Below are 12,179 nucleotides of genomic sequence, written 5' to 3'. Positions count from 1 at the left end.
GTCTACCCATGCCCGGTGCTGGCAACACCAACATGTGCCTTTGTTCCCGGTGTGTTCCCAGGCCTGGCAAGCCTGGAGCTCCACATCGTCAACATCGACTTCGCATGCGTGGTGCTGGCAACACCGATGCGTGCCTTCATCCATAATGTGTCCCCGGGCTTGACAAACCCGACGCGACGCGTCGTCAACTACATCTCCTTCCCGGCGCATCACTACTTCAACACCACTGCACCCATGACTGACTCGGCGCCTCCTTGCGCCCGCGGCTCCACGGCGACTTCCTCGACACCGCCTACCCCGACTCGACATCGACCACGACTTTCTTTGCATGGCTACCTCGACCACGGCTACACCATCCTACGCTCCCGGCTACCTCGACATCAGCACAAAGGGCTACCGCCTTGCTTGAGCAACATCGTCGGTTTCCACTCCAGCCACAACTTTCGTGATGCATCGACCTTTACGACTGTGGGGGGATGACCGTCGGTTACCTTCGGATTCTTCTCCAGTCTCATCGTCTGTGTCGCTACCATTGTGACTGCGGGGGATGTTGAGTAACGTGATTGTTTAGAAAAACATAGATAGACTATGATTTGTTCGTGCCTTGTCTTGTACTCCAAGATGCATCATGTACTCCTATATATATATATATATATATATGCCCACGAGACTCAAGCAATACAACTATTCCACCAATCCCTCTCTTTCCTTTTCAACACTTCCGTCCAACTTGAGCTGCCTATTGGCACTTGATGAACATATTCTGTTCCCTGCTGTTGTGTACCCATACCATCATGTGCAGCCGTCCGTATATGTATGACTACGCTTCAAACGATACCTGTATACTTGGCCCGCATTTTTGCATCGTGTAAGTATATGTACACGATTTAGACGGAACTACATGCCCGGCTACGTCGGGTCATCCTGATGCATCTCAGGAGGAATCCTTGCAAAGAGACCAGTATATGCGTACACGTTATAGATAAGAGTACGTACGCTTCAGCCTGATGCCTTCCAGGGGGAATCGTTTTTTTTCGCGAAAATAAGAAGACACTTCCTTTAAACACACCGTAGACTGAGGATACGCGCCAATGGAGTCCTATGCGTAGGGGAGTTGTCGGCTCCTTGTGAACAAGGAAGTCATTATTCAATGGTAAGCAGATTTTTATGTTGAAAGATATCATTGCAACATATTGCTATTTTATTTATATGCGTGGATTAGGATGAACGCTACTGCATCATTGCGTTCTGATAATTATAGTCTTCCACATCGCTAGCATCAATTGCTAAGTGAAGGTTGACAATTCCACGAGATAATTTATTTTTTGTTTGATTATCTTATACTCCCTCCGTTTCTAAATATAAGATCTTTTAGAGATTTCACTAAGAGACTACATACGAAGTAAATGAATTTATACTCTAAAATATGTCTATATACATCCGTATGTAGTTCATAGTGCAATCTCTAAAGGGTCTTATATTTAGGAACGGAGGGAGTAGAAGTCAAGGGCACAAAGAGCAATCCTAGGCATGAGCCTAGCCAAGAATAATTCATTCAGAACAAGAAGCGAGTAAGGTGAAACTCTCAAACTATATAATAATGGATTGATGAAGAAAGAGCAAGCGTGGCCAATGAAAGTAGGAAATACAATTAGAATGTATTCTCAATTGACAGGCAATTTGAATACATAACAACTGTCCTAGAACTGAAATAGTCATTTCCTCTGTGGATTACTCTATAGCAGAAACTATTTTACCCGATGAACAGCATGGCAGGACCGATGATCCAACATGTCGAAGTAATACTATATAACCCAGATAAATCCAATGGGGTTGTATGCATAGGCTTGATAAAATGCAGCATTGACCAGTCATATGATGGGATCGCCATGTGACACTATATGACCGGACCGTAAAACCACATGATTATGCTTGTGACCTTCGACGTGAGATAGAACCTTTATATGCTTCATCAGACCTCAAAGAAACGAAGCTCCACCATTGCTTCCTGATGCTTGGGGGAATACCAAGCTGTGGCCTTTGCTGAACCCAGGACTTTCAGAGCCCAATCGATGGCAAAGACCGAGTCGTCCACTCGGACAAAATGGTCCTGATTTCTTGGGTCAATGGCAACAGAAGATTCAACACGAAAGCTGAATGGCCCAACTATCTGCGCAAAGAACAGAGGATAGCTTTACTGGGTGTTTTTAACTCTCTGTGATAGCTTTGCAGTACATACACACTGTGATCATCTTGTCTGGTTAATTCATCTGATTGGAATGTATTGAAGGGAGGCAACAGAAGAAAAATGACCAAAAAGATACTTAGCAATACTGATTCCTGTGTTCTAGGAAGGTGATGCCATCTAACAGTAATAAAAACCATCAAGCCAAAAAGGTAATTGTACACAGGAAAAAAACAGTATTTGCCACTTGAAACAAATGGTATTCATACATGGCACTCCATGTGTCACTGACATGCGGTGGCAAATAATTATCCTCTAGCCTCTGAGATTTTAGTAATGAAATGTGTTCCGCAATAACAGAGCAACTGGTGGGAGAAGTAAGCAATAGGACTTGCAATACAAGTCATAGACCCATAGTGCCTCCTACCACTTACTTTCTCGAAGGCTCTAGGCTCAAAATCCACCTTACTGATAGCTAGAGTTGGAGTTCTACATCTAAGCATAACCTAGTCCTAACTGATGACATGATTAAGCTCTCATGTGATGCATCCATTAGCAACAGATCAATATATGCTAGCTTCCCTTAATACTTGTTGCTACTTGTTAGTCCTTAGTACCTAACTTTTCTAATCCTTGCATACAGTTTGACAAATAACTAAAACTATCAAAGAAAACAAAAAAGAGAGGAAAGAAACCAATATCTCGGCCATCAGTCAGAAAACTAATGATAACTGGCAGAGTTCTGGGTACCTCCTCCTAACCAATTTGCTTATTGCTTTCAAGAAAATGATACCTAGATTTAATTTACAGGACACCAATCAAGTTTTCCTAGAGAAAACATAGAGACGTATTGTTATGGCCGGCTTGGCCTATAGCCGGCGGAGGCCCACTGGGCGTTAATATTAGGGGCTTGGCCCGCAAGTTATCTTAGGTAAATTACTTTAGGAAAGTTATCTTAGGCTCGAGTTATAAATACTAGTTGTAAGACATCAATTGAGATCAAGCAATAAAGATATTATCTTCTGTTGCCCGGCTCCCCAAGGAGCCGGAACCCTAGCCTCCGCCGCGCCCAACCCTAGCCGCGACGGCGCCCTCTCGCCGGCGCATCCGCTCCAGCCCTCGTTCCCCTCCTCCTCACCCATACAATCTACGCCGGAGGCCCGGTAGGAACCCTAGTCCTACCAATTTGGTATCCAGAGATTCCAGGTTGACCATGTCGCTCCCTCCACCACCGCCGCCGCAAACCACCACCACCGCCGCAAACCACCACCGCCGCCCCGCCGCCGCTGCCGATCACGTCCGGGACCGCTCCCTCGCCAGTGCCGATCATCACCGCGGAGGAGCCGCTTCCCATCCTCTCGCCCGAGGCGATGTCGGGCACCCTGCGGGACCTTGTCCAGGCGGTCCGAGGCATCAGCCTCTACCTCGCTGGGACTCAACCCCCGCCGCCGAGCGTCGCCCCCACTACCTACGGGCCGCCGTCGCTACCGTGGGCCACCCCGGCCTTCCAGCCGCCCTACGGAGGGGCCCCGCCGCCGCCGCCGCTGCTGTTGCAGCACTACCACGCCGCGGGCACCCCCTGGCCGGTGTGGCCGACCACCACCGCGTCGCTGGGGGGGGGCGCCCCACCAGTTTCTACCGAGCACCACGGCGCCGGCTTCGGCTCAGCACCACCAGCCGCCGCCGCCATCGACAGCAGCAGCCCCAGCGGCCCGAACCACCGGTCGGCCCCTGCACCAGGTGCAGTTTCCACCATCGCCATCGCCGATTCCCGCGTGGGCAGCCGGACCATCTTCGGGCCCGATCTATACCCCGGCACCGGAACACCCGGCGCCCTCTCTGTCGTTCGAGCGGCCCTCCAGCTCGGCGTCCTACGCTCCGGAGTTTCCCGACCCGGCGTTCGCGATGCCACCGACAGCCGCGGCTACCGGACACGGCGGTCCGACATCCCCTCGGTTCGCTAAGCTGAACTTCACCACTTACGAGGGCGCGGAAGACCCCCTCAACTGGCTAAACCAATGCGAGCAGTTCTTTCGGGGGCAGCGGACGCTCGCGTCGGATCGCACCTGGCTCGCGTCCTATCATCTCCGTGGCCCTGCACAGACTTGGTACTACGCCCTCGAGCAGGACGAGGGCGGCATGCCACCGTGGGACAGATTTCGCGAGCTCTGCCTCCTCCGGTTTGGCCCCCCCATCCGTGGCAGCCGGCTGGCAGCCCTCGGCCGCTTACCGTTTACATCAACGGTCCAGGACTACGCCGACCGATTCCAAGCCCTGGCGTGCCACGCGCCCGGCGTCTCCGCGACTCAGCGCGCTGAGCTCTTTGTGGGCGGTCTACCAGACCATATTCGCGTGGATGTCGAGCTCCGGGAACCCCCCGACCTTCAGTCCGCCATGTACTACGCCCGGGCCTTCGAGCAGCGGGCCCAGGCACTGCAGCAACCGCCCGGACGGGGCGGCCGCCAGCTCCGCAGACCCGCGCCGGCCCTTCCAGCACCAGGCCGGCCTCCGCCAGCCGCGGCGGCCGCACCTCCGGCAGCCACACGGACCTTCCGCCAGTTGTCCCCGGCCGAGCAGCAGGAGCGTCGCCGTCAGGGTCTCTGCTTTAATTGCGATGAGCCCTACACGCCGACACATGTCTGCCACCGCCTCTTCTACTTGGAGACGGTCGACTACACCGCGGCGGACGAGACGACCGACGCACCCGACACGGCCGCAGATTCGACGGCGACGGCCTGCGTCGTCTCTCTCCACGCCCTAGCCGGCATCCGTCATGAGCGGACCATGTTGCTGCCCGTGACGATCCATGGCGAGCAGCTGGTGGCCCTACTGGATACGGGCTCCACTCATAACTTCCTGCCCGAGGCAACCATGCGTCATCTAGCTATTCCGACCACGGGCGGGGAGCGCCTTCGGATCACGGTGGCCAACGGTGACCGCCTCCAGTGTCATGGCCTCGCCCGCGACGTTCCCATCACCATCGGGGGCGAACACTTTTCCATTGCCTGTGCCGGCATCGACCTCGGCTGTTTCGACTTCATCCTCGGTGTGGACTTTCTCCGGACCCTCGGGCCCATCGTGTGGGACTTCGACGCGCTCACGATGACATTCTGGCGGCTGGGCCGCCAAATCCGGTGGGACGGCATTGGGGGCGCTACGCCAGCCGTGCCACATCTCCAGCTGGCCGCCGCCTCCGCCGAGACCGAGCACCCTCTGCTGGATCCCCTTCTGCAGCAACATAGCGCCCTCTTCGACGAGCCGCGGGGACTCCCACCTGCTCGGGTGTACGACCATCGCATTCACCTTGTGCCGGGCTCCACTCCCGTGGCGGTGCGACCTTACGGCTATCCTCAGCTGCAGAAGGATGAGTTGGAGAGACAGTGTGCCCTTATGCTCGCAGCGGGCATCATCCGGATCTCGACGTCACCCTTCTCCGCGCCGGTACTTCTCGTCCGCAAGACCGATGGCACGTGGCGTTTCTGCATCGACTACCGCGGGCTGAACGCGCTCACACTCAAGGACAAGTTTCCGATACCGGTGGTCGACGAGCTCTTGGATGAGCTTCATGGGGCGCGCTTCTTCACCAAACTCGATCTCCGGTCGGGCTATCACCAGGTGCGCATGCATCCGGACGACATCGCCAAGACGGCGTTTCGCACCCACCATGGCCACTTCGAGTTCTTGGTGATGCCTTTCGGCCTCGCCAATGCCCCGGCGACCTTCCAGGCCCTGATGAACGACATTCTGCGACCCTACTTACGGCGGTTTGTGCTTGTTTTCTTTGATGATATTCTTATCTTCAGCGCCACCTGGGCCGAGCACCTCCAGCACGTCGCCATCGTCTTCAACGAGCTTCGGGCGCACGACCTCCACCTTAAGCGCTCGAAGTGCTCGTTCGGGACACCTACCGTTGCCTACCTCGGCCATGTCATCTCAGCCGACGGGGTGGCTATGGACGCCGACAAGGTGGCCGCCGTCTCCGCCTGGCCGACGCCTCACTCGCCGCGGGCTCTCCGCGGGTTCCTCGGCCTCGCAGGATACTACCGGAAATTTATCCGGGAGTTCGGGCTTATCGCGGCACCTCTCACGCGGCTGCTCCGCCGCGATGCTTTCGCCTGGGACGACGAGGCGACAGCGGCATTCGAGGCCCTCAAAGGGACCCTCACGACGGGTCCCGTCCTCCAGATGCCCGACTTCGACCGCCCGTTCGTGGTGGACTGTGACGCTTCGGGCGTGGGCTTCGGCGCCGTGCTTCATCAGGGCGAGGGGCCCATTGCGTTCTTCAGCCGGCCCTTTGCTCCGCGCCATCTTAAGCTGGCGGCGTACGAGCGGGAGCTCATTGGCCTGGTGCAGGCCGTGCGCCATTGGCGGCCGTACTTGTGGGGACGGGTCTTCCACATCCGTACGGACCACTACAGCTTGAAGTTCTTACTGGACCAACGGCTGTCGACTGTGCCGCAGCACCAGTGGATCAGCAAGCTCTTCGGCTTCGACTTCTCCGTCGAGTATCGTCCGGGCCGCCTTAATACCGTGGCCGACGCGCTGTCCCCTCGCGACTCCGATCTCGCTCCTTCCACCGACGATGTCGCTGGGGCGTCCCTGTGCGTCCGCTCCGGGCCGACGTTCGACCTCTTCGCCGACATTCGTCGCGCAACTGCAACAGCCGACGACGCAGTTCTTCTCCAGCAGCAACTCACGGCCGGCGACCTGGAGGAGCCCTGACGCTTCGCTGACGGACTACTTCTCCATGGGCGCCGGATCTTTGTTCCGGCGCATGATGATCTCCGTCACCAGGTGTTACAGCTCGCCCACTCGGCGGGTCATGAGGGTGTGCAGAAAACCCTACATCGTCTTCGCGCTGACTTCTACATCCCCGGCGATCGCGCCCTGGTCCGCGACTGGGTTCGGTCTTGTCAGACATGCCAGCGCAACAAGACGGAGACCCTGCGACCGGCTGGGTTACTTCAGCCCTTGAAGGTGTCGTCTCAGGTCTGGGCGGATATTTCCATGGACTTCATCGAGGGCCTCCCCAAGGTGGGCGGCAAGTCAGTCATCCTTACGGTGGTCGACCGCTTTTCTAAGTACGCCCACTTCATCGCGCTCGGTCATCCGTACACGGCGGCGTCCGTGGCCCGGGCCTTCTTCGACGGCATCGTTCGCTTACACGGGTTCCCAGCTTCGATCGTCAGTGATCGGGACCCGGTGTTCACGGGACATGTATGGCGCGACCTCTTCAGGATGGCGGGCGTCAAGCTTCGCCTGAGTACGGCATTTCATCCTCAGACGGACGGTCAGTCCGAGGTGGTTAACAAGGTCATTGCCATGTATTTGCGTTGTGTGACAGGTGATCGGCCTCGAGCTTGGGTCGACTGGCTCACTTGGGCGGAGTACTGCTACAACACCTCCTATCACTCCGCCCTTCGTGCCACGCCGTTTGAGGTGGTATATGGTCGTCCACCCCCGCCTATTCTTCCGGTGGACCCGGAGACGGCTAGGACGGAGGTTGCGGGTGACCTTATCCGCACCCGTGACGAGGTGCTTGCTGAGGTCCGTCAGCGTCTCCTTCAGGCCCAGCAGCTGGCCAAGCACTACTACGACGATCACCATCACGAGGCGGAGTTCGCCGTGGGTGATTGGGTGTGGCTGCGTCTTCTCCACCGCTCTACGCAGTCACTCGACCCGCGCGCGAAGCGCAAGCTCGGTCCTCGCTACGCTGGGCCCTTCCCTATCGTGGAGCGCATTGGGAAGGTGGCCTATCGTCTTCAGCTGCCAGATCACGCTCGTATCCACGACGTCTTCCATGTGGGGCTGCTCAAGCCTTTTCGTGGCGAGCCACCGGCGGTCCCTCCGGCGCTTCCTCCAACCGCTGATGGGCGCATCCTTCCGGAACCAGCCAAGGTGTTGCAGGCACAACTTCGCCGTGGAGAGTGGTTCGTCCTCGTTCAGTGGACGGGTCTTCCGGAGGAGGAAGCTACGTGGGAGCAGCGTGAGGAATTCCGCCAACACTATCCAAACTTTCAGCTCGAGGACGAGCTGTTTGTGCAGGCGGGGAGAGATGTTATGACCGGCTTGGCCTATAGCCGGCGGAGGCCCACTGGGCGTTAATATTAGGGGCTTGGCCCGCAAGTTATCTTAGGTAAATTACTTTAGGAAAGTTATCTTAGGCTCGAGTTATAAATACTAGTTGTAAGACATCAATTGAGATCAAGCAATAAAGATATTATCTTCTGTTGCCCGGCTCCCCAAGGAGCCGGAACCCTAGCCTCCGCCGCGCCCAACCCTAGCCGCGACGGCGCCCTCTCGCCGGTGCATCCGCTCCAGCCCTCGTTCCCCTCCTCCTCACCCATACAATCTACGCCGGAGGCCCGGTAGGAACCCTAGTCCTACCACGTATGTATTTTGTTTGATATAAAATAGCATTGTGTCAATCTATTCCTGCTGGAAAGTGACAGTATAACTAAGCTCTTCGATGTCTTGATTAATCAAATAGCAAAGCGTGTCAGGGAAAAATTCTTCCACCTTAGGGTTATTGGCTGAACTGAAAAAGGAAATAAAGATTTCGATATGATTTGACATCTTAATCCCAAAAAAGAGACTAAGAATATCATGCTTTCTGGAGTCACAATCTGAATACAGAATGACCTTCAAGTTCTAGGTAACAGAGCACAGAGTGAAATGAAAGAAAGATACGATTCACCTGTTGTTGAAGAGAAACAATCACATCTGGACAAACATCACAGAATGTCTCTAAATCAGGCCGTCTAGAGAAGAAAAAATCTTGCGCTAGACGAGAAGCACCACGTAAGAACAAAGATCCTGAGGATATATCTAATCGGGTACTGACCCTCGTCAAATCCAGGAAAAGCCTCTGGAAATTTCCATGTTGAGCTGTAAAAGTAACAGAAGCAAAGAGGTCTGCAAATGCAGCAAACTTATTCCTCTCATGGAATACTCTGAAGGCATTGCTTTTCCGCGTTTCGTCTGGCACTAAAATTCTTTTTGAACAATCTCCCAAAGAACCACTGGCTACTGCACCTGAATGAATAAATTGAGGCAGAAATCAGTAAACCGTTCGGTGCTCGTGACCTATAAATCCAATACAGGGCTATAAAGTAGTTCACGATAATATAGCCATTTTTGACTTGCAAAACCTTGTGATACAATGGAACACCAGGTTACAAGGCTGGTTCAATTATCATATATTCTTGAAATGTGACAATGAGCAGGACATGGTATGTGAGTGAAAATGTTTTCAACAACATAACCTCTAAGCAAGTAGACCCAAGAAATTTTCTTGAAAGCAACTTAAGAATGCGTCGCTGAAGCTCAAGGACAGATTTCAGAACTACAAAGATGTAATAAGCACAACATTAAAACATGGTAACATTCTTACCAACAATTCCAGTGAAAGAAACATGAGGGTCTGAGAGAAATGCATCATAAGGCTGAACCATTTTTAGCTTGTCTTCTTTCTTCCTCCAAGCATCAATACTTTTCTTGATGGAAATAGCCGCTTTAGCACACAGACCAGGTAGCAGCGCGAGAGGAACATCACTGGTTTCATCACCACCAAAACATTTTGGCTCCCCACTATTCTGTTGTAACAATAGATGATAACTCAATCCAGAACTGGAGCCGACTGAAGCAAGATCAGCTGACAGTGATAAAGGCACGTCCCAGTACACCCCTTGTTTATCAACAAATAATCCAGGCCAAGACGCTGCTAATGTAAGATTTTGTTGAGGAAGCTGCAAACAGTAAAAAGAATGGTTCAGTTCATCCAAGCATTCAGAACAGCAACAGTAGCATTAGTTCAGTAAACTAGTCATTCACAAAACAGAGGAAGATCAAGTATTCTATAAATCCATCATGAGCTAATGATGACTACTACTCCGTTCCGAATTATAAGATGTTTTGGATATTTCAATATGGACTACATACATACAGAAATGAGTGAACATAAACACTAAAACGCGTCTATATATATCCGATTTAGAAAAGTGGTTAGAACATCTTATAATTCGGAACGGAAGGAGTACATGTCCTAAGCAACATACATGAAAAAAATACGATATAGTGATAATGGCAGTGCAAACATAACAGAATACACGCAAATAGCCAACTATATACCAAAGAGCCTAAGGGCATCCAGGTGTTTTGCCTTGTGGTGAATTATCGCTTTGCCTCGGTCCCCTTTGTTGATATTGTACAACTCCAGCAGCAATGCCGTGTCTGGTGTGATCAAGAGTTCCGTGCCAACACCTAGAGAAATGACATCATGCAAATGCCTCTTGAGATCATTGGACCAGGGGATCCCTTCTTGCCTATTTGACAGCTTTTCTTTCACTGCTGCCACAAGCTTCTGTACATGAAGCTGCTCCAAGATAGTACATGACCTGCACAGATCACATTAAGTTGTTAGTGAACACCAGTTTTGGGCAGATACTTGTTATACCTGAATCAAGATGATTGCAATTATACGATTCATCTTCCTGCAAGCAGGCAAGGTTCGAATAAACGAACACAATAACCAGACACAAGGCATCAGAAACAACTACTCCTACTACCTAAGAAATCTACGAGTAATGTTCCATCAACTCTGATGGGGCTGGTACGTGTGGAACCACCATTGGAATCGGCACATTGTATACCACATTTCATTCACTATCAACCGTTTCTGGTAGGATTGTTGGTTAGGGTGACAGGGGAGGGGGGGTTACCAGTTGTGGGCGAGATGGAGGAGGTGCGCGTGATGGAAGGAGAGGCCGGCGCGGGAGGCGGAGAAGGAGGGGACGAGCGGGGAGGCCATGAAGCGGTGGAAGAAGTCGAGCTGCTTGGTGCGGGTGACGCGGGGGCCCCGCGAGAGGCCGAGGGGCAGCGGGTCGCCCGGGACCGGGCGCGCCGTGCCCTCCATCGTTGCCGGGGACTCCACGTCCAGCTCCCACCGCCCTTCCCTGTCCGTCAGCCATCGCATCTGCCGCAACATCGCCGCCGACGCCGCTTTCGCCGGGCGGCGCTTTGCCTTTTTCTCGGGTTGTTCTTTCGCTTTGTGCTGCGTCGGAGTGTTGCAGCTGTTGCGGTGCGTCCCGAGGATAGGGGGCCACGCTGGCTGTAACGGAGGATGGCGAGTGCCTACGTGGCAAATAACATGTACACTGGGTCTTTTCTCATGAGCATCTCCAACATGCGTCCAAAAACTGCTCCGCGCGTTAAAAGATTCGTTTTTTGGTCGCCGGACTGCTCTAGCAGAAGCTGCAAAACGCTGCGCGCGCTAAAAACTTCTGGCCGCGCGCTTAAAAACGCTATCGCGCGCAGCATATTTGGTGCGCCGGCTTGCGCGCGCAGCAAACTCTGAGCGGCTGCAGATGGGACCGCTGGATCGGACTGGATTGGGCGCCGGCGTCTGTTGGAGATGCTCCGGTCCCCGCGCTTCAAAACTGCTACAGTGACGCGCTAAAAAATTTATTGGGCGCGGATTTTTTGCGCTGCCGTTGGAGATGCTCGGAAAGGCAAAAAAACGAGCCTCGCCCATTTTCATTACAGGTCGTTTGGCACCCCTCATTTCATTTCATTTGGTAGAAATGAAATGAAATGACATTTTTGGCAGGATTTCATTTGGTTGAAATGGATTTCAAATTCCAAAAAACATGTTTGGCTGCCACAAGGATTTACAAATTCAAATTATTACTTTATCATGTTTGGCTGACACAAGGAAGACACTCAGTAGTAGTAGTACTACACAATCTGATTACTGTCAGCTGTATATCCATTTTTTTAAACGAATCATTCATTCAATTTGCATACATGCATTGTTTAAATCCAGGTAATGTTACTTTTGCATGTTTGCGTGGAGTGTGGCATCGACAAGATACATTGCCACATGGTAACAAATCTTCATACACACCAACTACTAGTATCTCTGAACCTTGGTGTTCATGTCTTCACTGCAAGATTATAATCTCACACGGCGTCATACGTGAAGGCACCACCTCAT

General features: G+C 52.9%; 1 protein-coding gene across 2 annotated transcripts; it reads right to left on the bottom strand.

The window, feature by feature from the left end:
* Nucleotides 1-1,572: 1,572 nt before the first annotated feature.
* On the bottom strand, nucleotides 1,573-11,277 carry LOC123443364 (protein TRIGALACTOSYLDIACYLGLYCEROL 4, chloroplastic). Of its 2 annotated transcripts, none has more exons than XM_045119709.1 (5): nucleotides 10,906-11,277; nucleotides 10,347-10,581; nucleotides 9,579-9,933; nucleotides 9,030-9,220; nucleotides 1,573-2,170 (listed from the first exon to the last, which is right to left on the bottom strand). In XM_045119709.1, the coding sequence occupies exons 1-5, from the start codon at nucleotides 11,169-11,171 to the stop codon at nucleotides 1,973-1,975; spliced, it is 1,245 nt and encodes a 414-aa protein (XP_044975644.1). In that variant the 5' UTR covers nucleotides 11,172-11,277; the 3' UTR covers nucleotides 1,573-1,972. The 2 variants fall into 2 exon arrangements, with proteins under 2 accessions (XP_044975644.1, XP_044975643.1); XM_045119708.1 differs by having other exon boundaries at nucleotides 8,883-9,220; nucleotides 10,906-11,264.
* Between the last annotated feature and the right edge of the window lie 902 nt (nucleotides 11,278-12,179).

Source organism: Hordeum vulgare, chromosome 3H, assembly GCF_904849725.1.
Source record: "Hordeum vulgare subsp. vulgare chromosome 3H, MorexV3_pseudomolecules_assembly, whole genome shotgun sequence".
Lineage (NCBI taxonomy): Eukaryota > Viridiplantae > Streptophyta > Magnoliopsida > Poales > Poaceae > Hordeum > Hordeum vulgare.
This window is presented reverse-complemented; position numbering and strand designations above follow the sequence as displayed.